At 47.1% G+C, this 24,051-nt stretch overlaps 1 protein-coding gene across 1 annotated transcript in view; it reads right to left on the bottom strand.

Moving 5' to 3' along the window:
- Positions 1-16,438: 16,438 nt before the first annotated feature.
- Positions 16,439-24,051, bottom strand: part of RGCC (regulator of cell cycle) — a gene marked incomplete at its 5' end in the record, with an annotated part of 9,788 nt that continues 2,175 nt past the window's right edge. Inside the window, 3 exons of the mRNA XM_010846177.1 lie at positions 16,439-16,812; positions 18,517-18,579; positions 21,183-21,290. Coding sequence (XP_010844479.1) covers positions 16,805-16,812; positions 18,517-18,579; positions 21,183-21,290 — 179 coding nt within the window. The remainder of the gene's footprint in view (positions 16,813-18,516; positions 18,580-21,182; positions 21,291-24,051) is intronic.

Raw genomic sequence — 24,051 nt, 5'->3', positions numbered from 1 at the left:
GATGTAGATGAGTGGTTGTCAGAGACTGGAAGGAAAAGGGACTAGAGAGTGAAGACTAGTGGGTACAGGATTTCTTCGCTGGGAGATGACAGTGTTCTGGAAATAGATGGTGGGGAGGGTTGCACACCCCTGTGAATATACTAAAGAAAGCAGAATTATACTTTTTAAAAGGGTGGCCTCTGTAGTATGTGATTCTACCTCTCATAGATTTTTTTTAAAAAATCTACCCTTAAGACAATAAGGAAACCATGAAAGGGTTTAAGCAGATGATGATGAAAAATGGTGAAAAATGATGCTGGTGATTATGTCAACAGTGGATGGAAGAGGATGAATAACAGAGCGTAGAGCCTGGTCCTCCCAGTGAAACGAGGCAAGTAGCTGAACTAAGGCCCTGGAATTAACTCACCCCAGGCGAGTCAACATTGGGTTGAAAGACCAAAAGAAAAAAAAATGGAGAAAGCACAGAACCAGCTTTGCAGCTTTCCCTGTAAAACCACATCTTCTATGTTATGCCAGCAAAACATGCACAGAGGGAATTCCCTGGTTCAGGTGATAAAGAGTCTGCTTCCAATGCAGGAGACCAGGTTCAATCCCTGGGTCAGGAAGATCCCCTGGAGAAGGAAATGGCAACCCACTCCAGTGTTCTTGCCTGGAGAATCCCATGAACAGAGGGGCCTGGCGGGACAGTCCATGGGGTCACAGAGAGTCAGACACGACTGAGCGACTTCACTTTCACTTCACTTTCAGTGATTAGGACTCAGCACTTTCACTGCCATGGGCCTGCGTCCCATCCCTGGTTGGGGAACTACGATCCCGCAGCCAAGAAACAAACAAACACGCCCAGAGCCTGAGAAGCACCAGACCAGCTTCTAGCCCTGCTCCTTATACTTCAGGAGCTGCTAAGTCCCTCAGGTGGCTCCTGCTGCTGGCCCCGAAATTCATCTCCAGCCTGTCCGTCTTTTCATCACCAAAGCATGGAGCAAGTTTCCAAAGTTCTCATCCCTGACCATTTGCCCTGCGTGATGCTGGCTGCTGCCTCTGTGGTTGAAACTTGGTCATTTTGCTTTTGAAGTACTTATTAGTTTTATGTACAAATTGGAAAGCTACTTACATATCCTTGGAATAGCAGAGAATGATGCTGTGTGGATTGCTATGTGATTAAGAATCTGCTTGCCAGTGCAGGAGACTCAAGTTTGATCCCTGAGTCAGGAAGATCCCCTGGAGGAGGAAATGGCAAGCCACTCCAGTATTCCTGTCTGAGAAATCCCATGGACAGAGGAGCCTGGCGGGGTACAGTCCATGGGGTCACCAAGAATTGGACACAACTGCGTGAGCACCAAATTGATACAGCCAGGAAAACTCAGTATCTGCCAAATTTGATGCCTGCCCTACACCAAACTCAACAACTCAGTTGGGTTTCACAAATACCTACTGTGTTCCAGGGGCCAAGGGATACGGACTAAATAGGAAAATCATCTGTGTTTTTAGGAAGCTCATAGGCTGATGAGAGAGAATGACTCTGAGGCAGACAGGTGAGTTTACAGACATGCATTGAGTGAGGGATGCCCCTGTGTCCAGGGTGAGGGGTGCGAAGAAGCCACCGGAGCTTTCTAGAGGGACTTCCAGGCTGGGAGGACGCCACAGTCTGTGGGCCCTGGGTCTGGCTGTGCACACCTCAGCTCAGGGGGTAACTTCCTGGATGAGAAATCTCAGTGAACACACAGAATAAAGGCAGGGGAGAGGGAGATGGGGTTACAGAGTTAGACCAAGCAAGACTTTTCAGGCACCATCCCAAGACTGGAGAACAGGGAAGTCCAGTCTGCAGGAAGTCCAGCCTTTGGGGGGCTGAGGACTGTGAAGGGCCCGAGAGAGCCTCTTAGGCTGCTGAAAATGTTCTATATTTTGACTTGGATAATGGTTGAAGGAGAGACAGTGTGTGTGTCTTTAAGACTGTACCAGAAAGCAAAGCAAAACGCTAGCTTTGCTGCAATAACTGGATTTATTCAATATATATACTTTTAATAGCACAAAATTATTTACCGTGCATTTCTTATTTATAAGTGCTTTCTTTTTTTAATTGAAGTATAATCGATTCATTAGGAGGGCGTGGCAACCCACTCCAGTATTCTTGCCTGGAGAATCCCACGGACAGAGGAGCCTGGAGGGCTACACAACCCAGGGGGTCGCAAGGAGTTGGACATGAATGAAGCAACTTAGCACAGCACAGTACAGTTGATTTACCATGCTACGTTAGTTTCAGGTATACAGCAAAGTGACTCACTTATATATGTAATATATAATATATATATTGTGTGTATTCTTTTGTGTGTATAATGTGTATTCTTTTTCACATTCTTTTCTATCATAGATTTTTATAAGATATCGAATATAGTCCCTTGTGCTATACAGTAATTCCTTGTTGTTTATCTCTTTTATATATAGGAGTGTGTATTTGTTAATCCCAAACCTCTAATTTATCCCTCCCCTAACCTCCACGTGTTTTCATCTATGTGATCTCATTTATTTCTCTGACTAAGCCTCACTTTATTTAGGGCACGTATTTTATGCCAGAAACTCAAACTTGAATGGATTAAATGACTCAAAATCATCCAACTAGGAAGTAGGAGAGCCAGGATTTGAATCAGTCCCCCTAGCTCATAATTCAGGTATATTCCTGTTATCCCAACCTAGTTTTAAAATTGGGAGCTATTAATGCCATGTTCTGGGGCTTCTCCAGTGACTCAGCAGTAAAGAATCTGCCTGCAGTGCAGGAGCCTTAGGAGATGTGGGTTCAATCCCTGGGTCGGGAAGATCCCCTGAAGAAGGGCATGGCAACTCACTCCAGTATTCTTGCCTGGAAAGTCCCCTGGACAGAGGAGCCTGGCGGGCTTCAGTCCATGGGGTAGCAAAGAGTTGGACGTGACTGAGCAACTGAGCACAATGATGACAAATTTCATCCCTAAATATATTTGACTGTTCTGGGAACCAAGCTGGGTAGCTGCCCGGCTGGCTGCCTGCATTGCTGGCTCCTGTAGAAAGAAACTCGTTCTATGTCTTTCTTCTGGTAATTCTCTTTTCCACATATTCCCTGGGCCTCGACTGGGAAGCAAGGGGAGGCTGGAACTTCACTCCTCAGCTCCTTCTCTGGAAGTCATGTGTTCCCACGGCAACACTGCCCTTGGTCCTGAGATTGTTAGGCACCAGCTGGAAGGTCGGGGCTAACCCGGGGTTTCTTTGACAAGGGGCAAAGTCTCTGAAATCTCCCGATCAAAGTCCCAAGGAGCCCATGCTCTGAGCCTTGAAGGGCAGGAGGCCAACAAACCCAGATCTTTGCCGGGGACCAGCTGGTGTGATAGGAACACGCGCTTAACCTGGGTGCGCCTAGAACTGTTCCATCTCGGCTGCTCTCCGCGGCCAGGACGGAAGCCTCGGTCCCCTGTCTGCAGGCCAGGAGTGATGACGCTGGATCGCGGACCTGCCCTGAGAATGTGCTGAAGCACCTCTGTCAGACGCCTCACCCGTGGTGCCGTTGTAACTGGCGTTGACTTCCCACCATGAGAAGACCTCTCAGAGAGTCTCTTTAAAAGTTCTGGCCGGGATTCACTCAGTATCTAGTTCACATAAACACCCCTCTTTGAAGATTACATCACACTCCTTAGATGCAGGACTTGTCTATTTAAATCCCAGAACAGGATGTCTTCGCCTTCAGAAACCCCAGGGTGACCTTGGAGGCCATTGTGTGTCCCTGGAAAGGGTGCAGTTCGCGTGACAGTCCCCGCACTCCGTGGCACGGATGAGATGCAGCTGTAATGGGGATCGCAGGTGGGGCCGGGCCCGCCGTGCACGGCCTTAGTGCCCTGATGGAGGCCAGCTCAGGAGGCCGCCGGGGGGACCAGAGGCCTGGGAGGGCCGGCCACGGGCCAGGTCAGAGCAGCCTTCAGAGGTCACAGACTCATCCCCCTCCTGCACAGGGGGTCTTCCCTACACCCTTCCGACGAACGAGAATCTGCCCTTTGAAAGTGTAAATACCTCAGGAGAAAGCAGACTCCAAACCTCCTGCCCGTTCACCACCTGTTACTGTGTTCAGCGTAGCCAGATCTCCTGGTCATATGGACAGAGGTGCCACACTCAATTGCCATTTAGTCTTTGGGGGAAACAGGACAATGGAACCCCAGCCCTTTGACTGAGAGGTTGTGTTTCCCGACCCCTCCACCTCCCCTCAGACCGTCCCCAGGTTTCCTGTGTCTCTTTTGGATGTGTGTGTGTGTGTGTGTGTGCTCATTCTTGTCTGACTCTTTGTGACCCAATGGACTATAGCCCGCCGAACCCCCTGTTCATGGGGTTTCTCGGGCAAGAATACTGGACTGGGTTGCCATTTCCTTCTCCAGAGGATCTTCCCGACCCACATCTCCTGTGTCTCCTGCCTTGGCGGGCGTGTTCTTTACCACTGAGCCACCTAGGAAGCTGCCTCTCTTGGACAGTGAGGCCAGTAAGAGACTCAAGGAAAAAGGTGTCTCAGCTACGAGCAAAGAAGCCCAGGTGCCCGTCATCTTAAGAGAGAGGAAGTAGTGACTGCCGAGCAGAGTCTTAATGACAGGGGAAGTGCTCATCCAGCCTTGCATATGCGTTAGCACATCTCTGTCTCTTCCTGAAAGGGGTGGAAATAGTTTTGCCTTCAAAAATGGAGCTTAACACACCTTGAAAATAATCCTGGACTTGCGGGTGTGGTGGGATTGAGAAGACAGAATTCTCATGAAGGCAAACTGACCACTGTGGTCTTTCAGATCACAAGCAGTCGTGTGCAGCCTAAAAACACCAGCCAGCCGCCAGCCAAGAAGCCGTTTCTTCCCCTTTCTCAAATGAGATTGAAAATTAGAGGAATCTAAAATACGACACGATGCTGGATGCTTGGGGCTGGTGCACTGGGACGGCCCAGAGGGATGGTATGGGGAGGGAGGAGGGAGGAGGGTTCGGGATGGGGAACACATGTATACCTGTGGTGGATTCATTTTGATATTTGGCAAAACTAATACAATTATGTAAAGTTTAAAAATAAAATAAAATTAGAAAAAAAAAAAATAAAATACGACACAAATGAACTTTTATGAAACAGAAAGAGACTCACAGACATAGAGAACAGATGCGGTTGTCAAGGGGCGAGGGGGTGCAGGAGGGGTAAACCGGGAGTTCGGGATTAGCAGACGCAAACTATTACATAGGGGATGGACAAACAGCAAGTCCTTCTGTAGAGCACACTGCATGTACTGTATGCGCTTCCCTGGTGGCTCAGAGGTCAAGAAGCTGCTTACGAGGCAGAAGACGGGGGAGACACAGGTTTGATCCTTGGGTCAGAAAGATCCGCTGGAGGTGGGCATGACAATGCTCTCCTGTACTCTTGCCAGGAAAATCCCATGGACAGAGGAGCCCAGTAGGCTACAGCCTATAGGGTCTCAAAGAGTCGGACACGACTAACGTGGCTAAGCACGCACATGCATACTATAGACAAGGTCATACTGTATGCAGGGCTTCCCTGGTGACTTCCCTGGGGGCTCAGACGGTAAACACTGTGCCTGCAATGCAGGAGAACTGGCTTCGAGCCCTGGGTCGGGGAGGTCCTCTGGAGAAGGGAATGGCTCCCCAATCCAGTGTTCTTGCCTGGAGAATTCCATGGACAGAGGAGCCTGGTGGGCTACAGTCCATGGGGTTGCAAAGAGTTGGACAGGACTGAGCAATTAACACACACACTGTATAGCAAAGGAAACTATATTCAATATTCTGTAATAAACCATAATGGAAAATAATATTTTAAAAGACTGTATACATACATATATACACATGCATATATATATAACTGCATCACTTTGCTGTACAGCAAAAATTAACCCAGCATTGTAAATAACTATATTTCAGGTAAAAAAAAAAGTTAAAGGATCCAGCTGCATTTTGCCATGTGCCCCAGGACCCAGGGAGCGGTGGCCCTCTGCTGTTTCATAACCTCTCTGGGGACCGGCTCCAAGGACAATGGGCTTCCTCAGATCAAGGTGACCTCCCGACCGAATGTTTTCCTCCGCCGCGGCTCCCCAGCTCCCTTGCCTGCTGGCCTGACGCAACTTCTCTTATCTGCACACGAGCGATTGATAAGTGAATGTCCTTCTGGACACAGCTAATCTCTCCATCAGTCCCCAATCACTTGAGATTACAATGGTTAATTATACCTTGGGTTTGGGGAGCTCACGTTCCCCCCCACCCCCATCCCAGTACATTCTCATCTCTGATTTCACCTTCCTGAGACATTTTATTGTCTGAGATACAACACTTGGTCACTTAAAGCTTTGGCCCCGGGATCAGTTTTCTTGGGTCTAAAACAAGGCCACTTGACTGAAGGTGAGTTTTGTGTTTCAACCTGAGGAGCGGAGTCAGGGTGCCAGATGCCAGCCCCTCTTCTGTTTAGGAGACTGTGCTGCCAACCCTCCTTCCAGAATGATCTGAACTCCATGTTTTTTCATTATTATTATTTTAATTGGAGGATGATGACTTTGCAATATTGTGATGGGTTTTGCCAACACAAATCGGCCATGGGCTTACATGTGTCCTTTTAAGTTTCGTTCCCTTTGAGTCTGCTCACCTACCAGAAATCTCACTGCTTAATTTATCCTGTTTCCCAAATTCCTCCCTGGCTACCGCAGCTCCCTCCAGAATATACTCCACGCTCCTCCACCCCAAAAAGGGCAGGCTCCTCACTCAGAGTCCTTCTGCAGGGCTGGGTGCCTCGGGTGCTCCCTTCCCCATGCCTTGCCCCCTGGACGCCCTTGACAAGCGAGAGGTCACACTCCGGCCTGGCCCTCCCAGACCTGTTCTTGGCTGGCTGGGGCTTCCTTTGGCTTAGACTCTGAAGCCAGGCCATGACGCTTCTGGTCCCAGAACAGGCTCTGGCCCTGAGCCCAGGACAGAGGGTCACACGCCTTCTGGTAGCATGTGGGAATGGGCCCTTTCCACGTGACTCATGAAAATGCAATTACAAAGGTAATCCTGTTTTGAAATGTTGACAAGCAAAGACAAGCCCAGCAGAGGAAGGGCCACTCCTGCCCAGGAGACAGACCGTGCCGTTAATAACTCAACCTCAGACCCTCTGAGGGTCCTGTGTCCTCCTCCGGGTCTTCCACACCAGGACTCCTGTCTTTGTGCATGCATGCTTGTGCTAAGTCACTTCAGTCGTGTCCGACTCTTTGAGAGCCCATGGACTGTAGCCCACCAGGCTCCTCTGTCCATGGAGATTTTCCAGGCAAGAACACTGGAGTGGGTTTCCAAGCCCTCCTCCAGGGGATCTTCCTGACCCAGGGATTGAACCGGCGTCTCCTGCATTGGAAGGCGGGCTCTTTACCACTAGCATCACCTGGGAAGCCTATGTCTTTGTCGCCTTCCTTTTAATTCAAACACACACACACACATGCATACACATGCACACATAAACCCAAAAGCATGTACACACAAGCTCACATGAACTACATATGTTCACACACACCCACGGTGTGCTGACACCACATTCTGGCCGCAACAGGGTTCAGAAAACTTCTCTGACTTAAGAAGCCGAGCTCTAGGAAAAGGTAAATATTGTATCAGGATCAGAGTCAGCCTAGCAGCAGACATCTATCTCCCTGGAGTGGCTAGGAAGTGCTCCTCTTCCCCTCACTGCCAAACACGGTGGCTGAGGTTCCCCCGTTAGAGAGTCATTCCTTCTTGCCTCAAAGTTCTCTGTCTTCAGACATCTCTTCTCCCCTGATAAACCATAAGGAGCTGGGGAAAGGATTCTAATGGGCCCCCAGCACCAGTCTTGGCCTTGGGTTAATGTTTCAGATGCTTTGGGAGGATGAGAGCGAGGCCCTAGAGAAGGGAAGGCAGAAGTGACCTGCAAGAGAACAGTGGCCCAGCGATCAGGCAGAGGGGACTAGGTGAACACGCACCCCAGACATTGTGTCATGCCCAGCCTGCCTGCCTGCCTGTGAGAGGTGACGTTTCACTCACTCAGTCAACAGAAACAGTCTGAGCACTCCCTGTGTGCCTGGTGCCGTGCTGTGCACTGGAGTGCATGGCATGCCAAGCTAGGGATCGTCCCTGCGTGTGTGGGGCTTATGGCCTGCTTGTAAGAAAGAGGAGAGAAATTAACCTAAAAAAAATCACCCAGGCACTTTCTTGGCAGTTCAGTGGTTAAGACTCCATGCTTCCAATGCAGGGTCATGGGTTCGATCCCTGGTCAGGGAACCCACCTGGCTGAGAGATGCGGCCAAAAAAATGAATCTTAAAAAACCTATGAAAAAGAAATCACCCAGGTGAACATGTCATTGTAAACCAAGATGAATGGACTTGAGGAGGGCACTATGAGAATAGCACCAAGCGCTGACCTAGACTGGGGGCCCGGAAGGCCTTCTGAGCACAGGGGCCCAGAAGGCCTTCTGAGCTGATCCCAAAGAAGCTGAACTAACCAAAAACCAGAAGAGCAGGCATTCCAGGCAAAGGGAGTTGCATGTGCAAAGGCCCTGTGGCAGAAAGGAGCCACCTAATCCTGCCATAGTGCATAACAATCCTTACCCTTCAGTAAACTTTGAACTAGAAGGAGAATGTTCTCTTCTAAAAATGTGTTTCCCCTTCCCCTTCCACTTACCCTGCCCTTCAATCAATACTGAACAACACAGAGAAGGTGAGCTAGACAGGAGAAAGCCTTAAAAAAACAAACGTTGCAGACAGCAGCTATGACAGCTATTTCCTGTTTGGTGTCTCTCACCACAAACCTCCTTAGCCAAATAAATTAGCACAGGAAAACATTTTGGAGAAGGGTGTGGAAGAAACACATACCAAGAAGCCAAAAATACCCCATCTGCTTTTCAGAGAAGAGCTGCAAGTCTAAGGTCGGGACCAGAGCCCACTCAACTATAAGGGCTGAAGAGCCTCACGAACGTCAGTCCCCTGCCTGGGTTTAACCTGGAGGAAGCCAGCTGCAAAGAGGGGCTGAGAGCCTGCCACCAAAAGGGATGAGGCTTAGGCCTCCCTCCCAGCCCTTTGTTTGGTGCTCTCTCCCTGCCCCACTCGCTCCCTCTGGGCTCACCAGACATGGTGTCAGTCTGTCCGACTCTTTGTGACCCCATGGATTGGGGCCCGCCAGGCTCCTCTGTCCATGGACTTCTCCAGGCAAGGATGCTGGAGTGGGTTGCCATTCCCTTCTCCATCTTTACCATCTGAGCCACTGTGATTCTTAATTTTGACTTGGGTATAGGAACCCAGTGTCCTTGTGTTACAAGGAGGAGGAAGAGGCTTTACATCATCTCTATTTGGTCTTCACAGTGACCCAGAAAATAAGGACTCACATCCTGATTTTATAAGTGAGGAAACAAAACGTCTGTGCTGGAGATCAGCCGGATACAGGATGGCAAGGTGGGATCTTAAGATGGCCTAGTTTGAAAGCCTGTACTTTCTCCCCCTTCCTCCAGCCCATCCCAGAGGAGGTTTCTGCACATTCTATCCTCAGGGTCCCCACTCCACTGATTGTCAACAGACCACCCATCACCACCTACTGCCCCTCAGCTCAGACGTCCTTCCTCACACTCGGGGCAGAGGTGACGACACAGCCCGCCGGGGCCATAATTCCTCAAGGAGACGGATCACTGGCTCCTCCGTCCCACCCCGGAGGCTTGCTGGTGTGTGGACATGTGAGCTGGTACTGGATCCTCTCACTTTTGGGCGTGTGTCGTGTTTTTTGTTTTGTTTTGCTTTAGTGATCCCTCCCAGAAGTTAGGACAGAAAATTCCCAAACCCAACAACATACTAGTCACATTCTACCAGCTCTGCATCCTCAGAATCTGGTCTTATTCTGTTCCAGAAAAGTCCCCGGGCTGACACTCTCCATGGAACAATCAAGCAGTTTGCAAAGGCCACGCTATAGGCGTGCAGGTCTTGGAGGAAGTGGAGTTCAATAGAACACGGTGGAGTAAGATTCCCTACAGTGGCATTGCCCAAGGCTCGTTCCAAAGAACGCTCATGGATTATTGCTGCGGATTGTTGGTAGCTTTTTCACACACACAAAAGTCTTTTGGCTGCAGGGTTTCTCAAAGTCTTTGATTTTCTGCGGCAGAAATGACTAGTTATCCTCCAATACCCATTCTCTCTTTCTTTAATAACACAACCTACAAATTTTATTTTTTTAAACTTTATTTTTTAGGCCATGACTTGTGGCTGGCTTGTGGGATCTTAGTTCCCCGACCAGGGATTGAACCCAGGCCCTCAGAAGTGAGAGCGTGGAGTCCTAAATGGACTGCCAGAGAACTCCAGAACCCTCAAATTTTAGTTGAACACTCATCTGCCCAGCAAGAGACTTTTTCCCCCTGCCTCTGTTGCAGCTGGGAATGACTATCTGACTAAGATCTGGAGTAGCAAGTGTGAGCACAAGTAATTTGTGTCCCCTCTAGTCATGTCATTGAAAGAAATAAGCCTGTCTTGACTTGCTCTTTCTCCTTTGTGCTGGCTGGAATGAAATGTGATGTCAGGAGCAGGAGCAGCCACTTTGAACCAGAGAGCCACTCACCCAGCCTTGTACTGCTCACCTCTGGGCTGCTAGTGAAAAAGAAACCCTCATCTTGTTTAAGTCACTGTATTTGGGACTTTCTGATCCATCACCTTAAACTGAACCCTAAGCAATTTATGTGCATAATAAATCTCTAGGTGAAGTGCATGTAGCCCTTTTCAAGTACATGACCTTAATACCTAGTCTTCAAAACAGCTTAGGAACGTGCTCCTTGAAATGCATCTTGGGGAACATGGAAAACACTTTTTTCAACATTTCCAGAACTCCAAGCTATGACTCAGCCCACAGCCTGTTTGTCCCCAGTTACTCGCCTAACAGAGGTTATAGAGCAAACAAGCCTTCTTCCAACACTTTTTTAAAGGAATCCACTTCTTGTCTCCAAACCACTGACCTTATCCTCTCAAAAGGCCACAAAGCTGCATATCCTGCATGTCTAACTCTGGGCGTCCAGGTTCCAGGAGACCATAAAGAAAGCCCTGCCAAATAAGGTAGAGTCTCAAATCCCAAAGAGGCTAGTAATAAGAAGGTATAGTATGAACTATTCTATGAGCTATACTATACAATGAGCCACCACTGGCGTCCCAGGGGGAGGTGGGGATGGGGGGAGAAGATTTATCCAAAGCAGAGAAAGATTCCCAAGTATGAAACAGAAACAGTTCCAGGTAATGGGAAAATTATGTTTACCAAAAAAATATTAAGGGCTCATTTGATGAAAAAGGAAAATATTCCCACAGCTTACTTAATACTTAGTGGTGAAAGATTGATAACTTTTCCTCTAAGATCAGAAACAAAACTAGGATGTACCCTCTCACCACTTCTTTTCAATATTGTACTGAAAGTTCTAGCCAGGGCAGTGATGCAACAGAAAGAATTTATAAGGCATTCAGATTGGAAAGGAAGAAGTAAAACGATCTCCATTTGCAAATGCTATGATTTTGTATATAGAACTCCCCACACACATACACACACAAAACCTTATTCGAACTAATAAGTATAGAAAGCAAAATCGATAGACAAAAATCAAGGGTATTTTTATATCCTAGCAAGGAACAAGCTGAAAACAAAATTAAGAAAACAATTCCACTTACAATAGCATCAAAGGAATGCTTAGAAGTAAATTTGACAGGGACTCCCTGGTGGTCCAGTGGCTAAGACTCTGCACTCCCAAAGCGAGCAGCCCGGGTGCTATCCCTGGTCGGGGAACTAGATCCCACATGTCACAAGAGAAAGAAAGGATCTCACATGCCCCACGGGAGAACCCACATGCTGATGTTAAGACCTGGTACAGTCAAATAAATAAATAAGTTTTTTTTTAAAAAAGAAAGAAATTCAATAAAAGAATTGCAAGAGTCACACACTGAAAACCACAAAACACAGTTGAAAGAAATTAAGAGACATAAATAAACTGAAGGACATTTCATGTTCGTGAATTGGAAGGAAGACTTGGTGTTGCTAAGATGGCACTACTTCCCAAATTGACACACAGATTTGATACAATCTCAATGAAAAACTCAACTGCCTTTGTGACAGAAGTTGACAAATTCAACCTAAAATTTATCTGAAAATGCACGGAACTCAGAACAGCCAATATAATCATGCAGAGAACAAAGATGAAGGACTTACACTTTCTGATTTAAAAACTTAGTATAAAGCTATAGTTATCAAGACTGTGTGGTACAGGAAATAAAGATAGACATAGAAATCCCTGGAACAGAACTGAGACTCCAGAAACAAACCCATACAAATAGGATCAACTGATTTTTAACAAGAGTATCAACACAATTCAAGGGGGAAAACATAGTCTTTTCAATAAATAATGATATGACAACTGGATGTTTACATGTGAAAGAGTGGATACCTCCCTCACATCACATACAAAATTAAACCAAAGCTGACCAAATACCTAAATATAAGATCTGTATAATCTTATGGAACTCTTAAAAGAAAATATATGAATAACTGTCATCTTTAATTAGGCAATGGTTGGATATGACACCAAAAGTGGACTTTTGACAAGTGACAAAAGAAGAAACAGATAAAATGGACTTCATCAAAATTTAGTGCTTCAGGAAACTCTACCCAATGCTCTGTGGTGACCTAAATGGGAAGGAAATCCAAAAAAGAGGGGATAGATATATGTATACAAATGGCTGGTTCACTTTGCTGTACAGTAGAAACGAACACAACATTGTAAAGCAACTGTACGCCAATAAAAATTAAAATAAATAAACAAAAGCAGTGGAATAAAATTAGTGCTTCAAAGGACACTAATAAGTGAAAAGACAACACGCAAAATAGAAGAATGTATTTTCAAATCATATGTCTGATAAAGGACTTGTATACAGAATACATAGAAAACTCCTACAGCTCAACAATAATAAAGAATACTGTTGAGAGTCCCTTGGATTTCAAGGAAATCAAACCAGTCAATCCTAAAAGAAATCAGTCCTGAATATTCATTGGAAGGACTGGAGTTGAAGCTGAAGCTTTGGTCACCTGATGGGAAGAGCCAACTCATTAGAAAAGACCCTGATGCTGGGAAAGGTTGAAGGCAGGAGGAGAAGGGGACGACAGAGGATGAGATGGTTGGATGGCATCACCGACTCAGTGGACATGAGTTTGAACAAGCTCCGGGAGCTGGCGATGGACAGGGAAACCTGGCGTGCTGCAGTCCATGGGGTCACAAAGAGTCAGACACAACTGAGCGACTGAACAACAACAACATTTAAAAATGGGCGAAGGCTGTAAACAGACATTCCTCCAAAGAAGAAATACAAATGGCCAATAAAAACATAAATAGATGTTCAAGATCGTTACTCATCAGGGAAATGCAAATGAAAACCACAAAAAGATACTTTACACCCACTCGGCTGGCTACATTCAAAAAGATGAACAACAAGAAGGGTTGCCAAGGGTGTAGAGAAGTTGCAGCCCGCAAGCGTTGGTGGTGGGAATGTAAAACAGTGCAGCAGCTGAGCAAAGGTCCTAATTGCTCAAAAAGTTAAGCATAGGGTTATCTTACTGCTACTGCTAAGTCGCTTCAGTCGTGTCCGACTCTGTGTGACCCCAGAGATGGCAGCCCACCAGGCTCCCCTGTCCCTGGGATTCTCCAGGCATGAACACTGGAGTGGGTTGCCATTTCCTTCTCCAGTGCATGAAAGTGAAAAGTGAAAGTGAAGTCGCTCAGTCGTGTCTGACTCCTATCGACCCCATGGACTGCAGCCTACCAGGCTCCTCCATCCATGGGATTTTCCAGGCAAGAGTACTGGAGTGGGGTGCCATTGCCTTCTCCAAGGGTTATCTTATGGCCTAGCAATTGTGATCCTAGTTATATACCCAAAATAAATTAAAACATGTATCCACACAAAAGCTTATACATGAATATTCATAAGAGCAATATTCACTAGCCAAAAAGTACAAATAACCCAAATGTCCCTCAACTAATAAATGGATAAACAAATATGGTATGTCCATATGGTGGACTATTAGTCAGTCATAAAAAGGAATGAAGTACTGATTCGCATACAACATGGATGAACCTTGAAAACAATTTGCAGAGGGAAGAACCCAGAAACAAAACACTGTATGTTTATGATTCCATTTGTATGAAATATCCGGAATAGACGAATCCACAGAGACAGAGAGTGAGACAGTGATGGCTGCACAACTCTGTGAACGTAGGTACTAAAATCCACTGAAGTGGGATTTCTCTGGTGGTCCAGCGGTTAGGACTCTGCAGTTTCACTGCTGAGGGTATAGGTTCAATTCCTGGTCTGGAAACTAAGATCCTTCAAGCCAGAAAGCATGGCTAAGAAATTTAAGCCTACTGAATTGTACTTTAAAAGGATGAATGTTCAGGTATATAAATTATATCTCAATAAAGAAATAAAGAACCTGGATGGGAGGGGAGTCTGGGGGAGAGTGGATACATGTATATGTATGACTGAGTTCCTTTGCTGTCCACCTGAAACTATCACAACATTGTTAATCAGCTATGCTGCTGCTGCTGCCAAGTCGCTTCAGTTGTGTCTGACTCTGTGACCCCATAGACGGCGGCCCACCAGGCTCCCCCGTCCCTGGGATTCTCCAGGCAAGAACACTGGAGTGGATTGCCATTTCCTTCTCCAATGCATGAAAGTGAAAAGCAAAAGTGAAGTTGCTCAGTCGTGTCCGACTCTTTGTGACCCCATGGTCTGCAGCCTACCACGCTCCTCCATCCATGGGATTTTCCAGGCAAGAGTACTGGAGTGGGGTGCCATTGCCTTCTCCATAATCAGCTATACTCCGGTATAAAATAAAATTTTCTAAAAAATGAAAAGTTAAAAAAAAAAGAATTAAAGAAAATATTTGGGTTCAACCCAAAAGGTTTCCCAGAAATTTGGGGAAAAGAAAAGTTTTAAAGAAAAGGCAATTTAGTTTGCCAATGCCCTAAAAAACAGACCACATTAGTAGTTATCTTTTGAAAGTGTCAATAAAGTCATAAGGCCTTATGGATTTCTGTAAAAGTAGAAGTACTTATGTTTTGGATTTGTGTTCTACAGGAACATAAGGACTGGAGTTTTTACATAACTTGATTCTGCATGTCAAAGCAATGCCTGGTTATTTCAAATGTTTTAAGGGTAGAAAAGCATAGACAAGAAAACTATGGACTTGCCTGTTTTCACGGCTCACCCCATCCTCCATAAAAGGCAGGTAGGGGGCGGGAGGTGGGGCTGTTGGCTTCTACAAACAAGCCTACTGCATGGGAGACCTTGCATCTGGAACCCCAGCTCCACTGGGACCCCTCCAGCTCCCGGCTCCTGCACATTAGCACCCAGGCCAGCACATCAAATTTGCCTCAGCACACAGGTCTTATGAGAGCACCACCATTTACAAGTCCTCCAGCTGCCCCAACCTGCCCTGGATTCTTCGTGCACCTAGTATTTCCTTTAATTGAAGGAAAGCACCCATGGCAACCAAACAGGTGCTAAGAAATGGGGAGAACAGAGAAGAGAAACCCAACTTCCATCAAAACCACAGTCCTCAAAGGATGGAGGGCAGAGACAGGGAGTTTGGGCTGGACATACACGCACTGCTATATTTAAAACAGGACCACCAAGGTCCTCCTGTGTAGCACAGGGAGCTCTGTTCAATGTTACGTGGCAGCTTGGATGGCAGGGGAGTTTGGAGGAGAATGGATACATGTATATGTATGGCTGAGTCTCTTGGCTGCTCACCTGAAACTCTCACAACATTGTTAATTGGCTATCAGATCAGATCAGATCAGATCAGTCGCTCAGTTGTGTCCGACTCTTTTCGACCCCATGAATCGCAGCACGCCAGGCCTCCCTGTCCATCACCAACTCCCAGAGTTCACTCAGACTCACGTCCATCAAGTCAGTGATGCCATCCAGCCATCTCATCCTCTGTCGTCCCCTTCTCCTCTTGCCCCCAATCCCTCCCAGCATCAGAGTCTTTTCCGATGAGTCAACTCTTCGCATGAGGTGGCCAAAGTACTGGAGTTTCAGCTTTAGCATCATTCCTTCCAAAGAAATCCCAGGGTTGATCTCCTTCAGAATGGACTGGTTGTTAATTGGCTATACCCCAGTACAAAATAAAAAGCTTTAAAAAAAAAAACAAAACCCACAATCCTCAAATTAAAATTTCCCACCAACCATATGCCAGAATTTCCCTTCAGAGTGCAGAATGAGCTTCAAAGTAACACTTTCTCTCACTAATCATCCCACTGACTAGTGCAACGTGGCAGCACCCAGAGTCCCCATTAGAAGTCAAGAGGTATGTTATTTCCACTTGAACACCACCTGGATGGAAACATATTGAAAGAAACCAAGAGGGGGAAAAAAGGAAGGCTTCCAAAAGACAGACTCCAGTTCAGACTTTATTTGCATACAAAAATATATTATAATGGGGAAAGCATATTACTGTTTCCAACTATATATAATTAATTACAAATATTTTCATAAAAGCATTTTAAATTACAGAGAAGCTATGTTTTAAGAGGAAATACAACATTAGCATGAGTCATCTGCTCTAATACGCTGCAAGCAGGTAAACAAAGTCAGTCTCTAACCTGCCCAGAGATGAGCCCAAAGGTGTTTTTAGGACGAGCCTGGTGGTGGGTGAGCAACATCTCTGCCCCCTCCAGCAGCATATTCTGTAGCTGATTTCATCAGGTCCTCTGAGCTTTCTGAAACTTCTCCCTTAGGATGGAAGGACCCAAAACTTCTTGTTTCACATGCCTGTCAATAGGAGACAGAGAAGGTGATCCACTCGCAAAAGCTGACAATTCCTATGCTTAACCATGTGCTTCCCAGGCAGCACAAGTGGGAAAGAACCCGCCTGCCAATGCAGGAGACTAAGAGATACAGGTTCGATTCCTGGGTCGGGAAGGTCCCCTGGAGGAGGGCATGGCAACCCATGCCAGTATTCTTGCCTGGAGAATCCCATGGACAAAGGAGCCTGGTGGGCTACGGTCCGTAAGATCGAAAAGAGTTAGACACGACTGAAGCGACTTAGCTCACATGCTTAACCGGAGCACACCTCCCAGACAGGCATCCAAGCACCAAACTTAATGGCAGGCTTCCCCTGTAATGTACGTCTGAAGAACTGGTATGACTGGGCAGCCTGCTGCAATTTTCATGACGCCAACAAGCGCGTTCCACGGGTCTAACACAAAATGTGTTGCAATTACAATCATCTCTGTCAAAACAGACCTTGGTCTTCTGATGGAGGATGGTATGGGTGATAACGTCTTCTAGTACACAGAAATTGCAGAAGAACTTTCCACCTAATAGTAGGTAGGTCTGTCTGAAACCTTGTTTAAGAACAGAATTCTTTTTAAGTAACCAGGTTTGGATCTATTTTTTCAGATCCTATCCAGCTATTTAGCATAGCACAGCATAAGATATGGAAAACTGACTCTTTCATTGTAAAATGGAAGGGGCTAAGATGAAATTCTCCAGGGCTGCTCTGTGACTGAACAAGGCCCCCCAAGGGTAAGTTGTGGAAAGTGTCATCCAGGAAACTCCAGCTGACCCTTCTGGCACTTGTGAGCCTGTTCTTTGGAAGTGGAATGTGTGGATTGATTCTCGGGGTCCTTTCTTCCAGGCACCCCCATGGCAATTATGATCTGATACCTTCAGTTCTCAAAAATTTTGGTCACAGAGAATGGGGTGCCATTAGTGTAACTGACAAATGGGAAACGGGGTACCAAATACCTGATCCAGGTCTTTCAGTAACTGGTGTAGGTCTTTGGTTATAAGATCTCCCCAAGCCAATTTTCTCTTTGGGAACCCAACCCTCTGGAAGTCAGATCAAACCCCTGGCTCTAACTTGTGAAGTTTTCTCCGATCCCTGAGATTGAACCCTCTGGTTTGTCAGTATAATGCTGTTCAGTCGTGAGATTGTGTCTGACTCTTTGCGACCCCATGGACTGTAGCCCACCAGGCTCCTTTTCCTCCACTCTCTCCCTTAGTTTGCTCAAATTAATGTCCACTGTGTCAGTAATGCTATCTAACTATCTCACTCTCTTCTCCTTTTGCCTTCAATCTTTCCCAGCATCAGGGGCTTTTCCGATGAGTCAGCTCTATTAATCAGTATAATACTCGGTGGTCAATAAGCTGATTTCTTTTCTGAAAAAGCCTGGCAGGCCACCATGCTGGGAAGGCTCCAACCTCACTCTAACTACTACTTTACTCTCCACTTCTCAAACAAAATGCCATTGTTTGTTGGGGGCCAAGTTCTCACTGGTTGCAAAGGCAGTCAACTTCAATGCCAGCTTATCCTCAGGATTTCTTTCTGAGCCACTAGGGTCCTGTTTCTGAACCTAAAAACACCTTATGATATAACTTCCTGCCACAGACAAGCTGGTAAACATCACTGCACTTTATCAGAGGTGCTGGTTGGTTTTGTTTTGTTTTTTAAACTACCAGGCATGTACTCACTTGCTAAGGTTCTGTCCAGATCAGCAATAAAGTCTTCTAGCTCTTTCGTATCTCCAAGTTTGGCTGAAAAGCAAGAGTTCAGGTTCAGTTTCTATATTCAAGACAGCTGATGAATCTGATTTTTCCAGAATTATATGACCCTCATCTCTCTGTCTTCTGAGATTTTATTAAATAGTGTCCTGTACAAACCCTAAGTGGTTGCTCCAAAGTTTACTTACAAGCAACTCAGAAGCTTTTTCTGAAGATTAGCCTAAATGTTTCTTTCTGAGTTTTGTAGTTCATCATCCCCCCATCCCCCACCCATATCCCAGCAGCCTAGAAGAAGTATCTCTCTTCGCTACTTTAAAAGCTGGGAGGTGGAGGCTTCCCTGCAGTCCAGTGGTTAAGAATCCGCCTCCCACTGCAGGGGACAAGTGCATCCCTGGTCCACAAAGATCCCACGTGCCGCGGAGCAAAGAAGCCTGTGTGCCACAGCCACTGAGCCTGGGCTCTGGTGCCTATGAACCAGAACTACTGAGCCCGCGTCCCTAGAGCCCCTGCTCCACAACAGGAGAAGCCCCTACAACGAGCTGGAGAGTGAGCCCCTGCTCACCACGCCGAGAGAAAGCCTGTGCGCAGCAGCGAAGACCCAGCACAGCCAGAAATAAATAAAATCGAGAAGCAAACAAACAAGTTGGAAGGTACAGTGAGACAGGGACAGGGAAGGAAGATTGAAAGTTTTAACTCTCTGATTGTGTAGAATTTGAGTTAGCAGCCAAAATATTCGGGAAGCAATGCAGTGTGTGGAATGCACACCCAGAGTCCCTACTTCCTGCTCAACTTCTCTGACGCAGTCTTGTTCACACTATCACTCCAGGGCAATACTTCAGCCCACGTGGTGCCCCCAGGATGGAATTCAGTAAGCGCTACTGTTCCTTGTCAAAAGGGTACAGGGAAGGCGACAGGGGGCTCCTGGGTCTGGGCGGCCTTGTGCCATGCAGGTGCCAACACAGGGTAACAAGGCCCCACCGTGATCTTGTTCCATCCACATCCTAAGACTTGTCCTTCTTTCTGCGTGTCTTGCTTTCTCCTCTAGAGCTCATTGTTCATGCCTTCTCTGGATGCACGTCTTTATTAATCAGACCCCTCAGTAGCACATGCTCGAGCTTAGTCGCCTCCGATTCTTTGCGATCCCACGGACTGAGCCCACCAGACTCCTACAGCCAAAGGACTTCCCAGGCAAGAATACTGGGGTGGGTTGCCATTTCCTGATCCAGGGAATTTTCCTGACCCAGGGATCAAACCCACATCTCTTGTGTCTCCTGCCTTGGTAGGCGGATTCTTTACCACTGCACCACCTAGGAAGCTGGCTACAAATAACTCACTGTTTTTAGCTTTTAAAGTCAATTTGCCACTAGGGCTTTTTTCCCCCTCTTTAATTTCTACCTCTAGAGGATCAGGTAGCAAATCTGGGCTTGTTTTAAGCCACTTTCTAGACTGTTCTGTCTCTCTCAATTCAACAGATCCATTACAGACGGAGGGCTGGACAATGGCGGAATTCCCAGGGGCTGCTGGCTTTGCTATGTGGGGAGGAGAACTTTAAAAGGTCTCCTTTGAAAAAGGGCGAAATTCTGCCTTCCTGCCTGAGTGAGAAAATGATGAAATCTTCATATTTCTTTTTAACTATGTTCCATTTTTATTGCATTCTGCAACTATTTTCAGTGAGTGTAACATTTCTTAAGGGGAAAAAAAACTCCTTTTGTTTTCAAAGGGCACTTGCCCAATAGAACATTCAGCTCTCTGGCTGGAGACAATTTACTTAGCTCCAAAATATAAGAAACTGCTCATGCATCTTTAAAAACTTTTTTGTCTATTAATATCGCAGTAGAGGCAGGCTGAAGCTGCTATTTTGAATTATGTTAGATCATCACTTGTTTCATAATGATGACCCCATTTAATTGCTAAATTGGTCATCTGAGAGCATTCTTTAAAGAGTTAATGCAATTAAAAAAAAAAAAGAACTCAACTTTCTGCAAATCCTAACTGCTGAGTTTTACATTCTAGAACCAGCCAGTCTAGGAGAGCACTATCATTTAGCACCGAATTGATAACAACACACAAGAGAAAACAACGTCTGCAGTCTACACATTTTCTTTCTCCCTTCTCTACATCGTTTCCCGGAATAAAAAAGTGCAAGTGTTAGTGGCTCAGTCGTGTCCAACTCCTCGCAACCCCATGGACTGCAGCCCGCCGGGCTCGCCTGTCCATGGGATTCCCCAGGCAAGAATTCTGGAGTGGGGAGCCATTCCCTTGTCTAGAGGATCTTCCTGACCCCAGGGACTGAAACGGGATCTTCCTGCATTTCGGGTGGATTCTGTAACATCTGAGCCATCCATCCCCTGCCACCCACCAGTTACCTGATTTCACTTTCATGCTGATCAAAATTCTGAGAAATAACAAAATCTACTCTACACTGTACTGTACAAAGACACTGCTACTGCTGCTGCTGCTGAGTCACTTCCGTCGTGTCCGACTCTGTGCGACCCCAGGTATGAAGATACTAGTCTTCTCTATTTGTTTTGCACATTTGGGAAAGACTGGTTAGGGGTAAGGCGGAAGAGAGAAGAGGCTGAGGAGTAGAGGGAATAAGGAAGCCAAAAACCTCACATTCCAACTAGTAGACTTACCTTTCCGAGCAGGAGCAGAAGAACAGAGCAGAGCTGGAGTGCTGTCTGTTGGAGAATTCAATTTTTCATCACTGAAGCTGAAGCTGTTCCTATAAAGCGATTCAGCACCTTTGAGGAAAGAAAACATAACTCATTAGAAATGGTTTATCAGTCTCCTAGTCTATTGATAACCAACAGTGTTTCTCCAAAGGGAGCAAAGTTATAAAAAAAAAATTTGATTTCCAGATTTTATATTTGTTGTTGTTTAGTTGCTAAGTCATGTCCGACTCTTTGTGATCCCATGGACTGCAGCACGCCAGGCTTTCCTGTTCCTCACTATCTCCTGAAGTTTGCCCAAGTTCACGCCCATTTTATATTTATGCTCCTAAATTTGAGACAGGAGAGTATGCCTGTGTATGTGTGAGTGTGTGTCTCCAATCAGGCACACCAAAGGTCCCTGCTTCCCTAAAAAAAGAAGGGTCAACAGGACCATCATGACCAGACCAGCCTCCTTTGCAACACATGGGTGCCCACTGCCCAGGTGTCTGACAGCTAAGCCAACGTTTGGCCGATGGAGGCCAGGGGCGGGGGTGGCTTGGGATGTGAGACATAAGGAACCATCTTTCCTGAAAAATGTCCCTTCAGCCCTCTGAACCCCCTAAAATACAAAGCTAAGGTTGGATCCCACTACTTAATAATCCTCCCTGTCTGCTCACGAGAGAGTCTTTGGCATGGTCTTTGCTGAGCTCCTGTATTCTGGGGATAAGCTAGAAGGTCAAAGACAAAGATTTCTTCTCCTGGAGGCTGTGGATTACAAACACGTTGGGTGACTGGGTGGCTCCATTGTCCTGCTCCTGAAAACAAGAGCGAGGCAAGGTACCAGAAGCAAAGCTGAGCTGAGCATCTAGGAAATCATCTCAGCTACCAAGTATTTGGGAGCCCTGGAACAAGACAATGTCTCTGGGCCCTTGCTTGTGTGTGTGTGTGTGCTTGATCACTCAGTCGAGTCCAACTCTTTGCGACCCCATGGGCTGTAGCCTCCTCTGTTCATGGGATTCTTCAGGCAAGAATACTGGAGTGGGTTGCCATTTCCTTTTGGGGGTGGGGGTGGGTTTGCTTACAGAATGGACTTGAAAGATGACTCAGTCCACCTTCCCATTATACAGATGGGCCTTTGCTTACCCATCTGTAAAATGGGAAGGTGGACTGAATGATCCTTAAAGTCCCTTCCAGCTCTGAAGTTCTGAGATCCTACTTCTGAGTCCTGCCAAGGGAAAGGAAACCAACCCCAACCAGCCCAGTCCTATGGTGGTGACACAGAAAGGGCGCTCGCTGCTGGCTGAGCTGTACCAACTCAAAGACTCAGAGGCAGAGCCGGCGGTGGAAGCAGGATGTGGCCTCTGAGGTCACAGACGAACAGCCTTCCTGGTTAAAACAAAACACAAAGCCTGGCACGAGGGTAGCACAGACGTGCTCTGGGAAGGCTGCTCAGGTGCAAGAGGGCAGCTGAACCACAATGGCCGGGCCGGGCTCCCTGTCCTCCTCGGGATGCACCTGGTTTCATCCAATCGCCTCCAGCTCAGGAGGAGGCAAAACCATCTTTCTTTGCTCCTCTTAACTCAAAAGGAACAGGACTCGGTGACAAGAGACAACCAGAATAAAAGACAGCTTTCAGAAACAGAAGGTTCTGGCCCGAAGAGAATTCCTCTTCATCCCTAAAGAAGGCACCTCACGGGTCCCCCATGGCCCCGAGGAGGTGGTCCCAGGCCGTCTTGTCTTCCTGGCCAACACACCCATCACGTTCAGTTTTCCAAACACATACAACCCTCGCGGTTGATCCTTCCTTCTTAGGTCCAGTCCGGGCCACCTAAAAGGACCACAGTCCTTTTTCAGGGCTTTGATGATGAACACCTACTGAGATCTGAAACTCTGAATGTTAGGCTTACATTTCCGCAAAAATGTATTTCCCAGAATAGTGGTCCTTTGAGAAGAACTGCATGGTCCCTGGACCCTGAGACACACCGAGCCCCTTGGAGGGTCCTCTGATGAAACTCCGACGTGCCTGAGATGTCTTGTGATAAACAAGCCGGCTTAGCCCTATTTGGTGGTTTCACGTGCCCACGGGACACTGTTTTGGTGGCACCTCTGTTATTATCTCCCGGGACACTTGTACTCGGTGAACTCAAAGTGGGAAGCCCTCGCGCTGGCTTGTCAGCTGAGCCCCACTCTGGAGCGATGCGGGTTTTCTCAAGTGAAGGCCTTTCCCCCCGACACACGGGAGAGCAGTCATGCTCACTGCAGACCCACCACGTCATCTTACCACCTGTCACCTCGTAAGAGGCAAGGGAATCGCCATAAATAGAACCCAAGAGACTTGTGGGGAAAAGGCGAAACAAGCCTGAGGGGCAGGAAAACCACAGACAGCCCAAGGCAGGCAGGCCTCGAGCCCGGACCCGGGAGCCAGGAGGAAGGCATGCAGGTCTCTGCCACAGTGCATTTGGCTGCAAAGGGCCCCGCGAGCATCGCCCCGTTCCCGGGCCCCGCAGGCGGCACCCTGGCCTCCACCTCTCAGGGGCGGTTGGCCCCGCCACCGTCACCACCCTGCCTCCCCGGCATTCCTGCACCCCGTCCTGCACCCGGGCCCTGGTTCTGGGCCTCACTTCTGTCCTGCCCCAACTCCCCAGAAATTTTACATCGACGTTACCCCTTGGGGACGGGGAAACACACACACACACACACACACGCACAATTTGTTTGCTTCACACACCAAGTAGACCAAGTGCTATTGAGTTTGGGAGAAAGTAATGAACTAGACATGGAGATGGTCCCCGCAAAATGGTAGGGAACAGGAATCCGGTGGGGATTCACGACTCCTCAGGTAACTCGGTTG

The sequence above is a fragment of the Bison bison genome, unplaced genomic scaffold, assembly GCF_000754665.1.
Source record: "Bison bison bison isolate TAMUID 2011002044 unplaced genomic scaffold, Bison_UMD1.0 scf7180017864232, whole genome shotgun sequence".
NCBI classification, from domain to species: Eukaryota; Metazoa; Chordata; class Mammalia; order Artiodactyla; family Bovidae; genus Bison; species Bison bison.
This window is presented reverse-complemented; position numbering and strand designations above follow the sequence as displayed.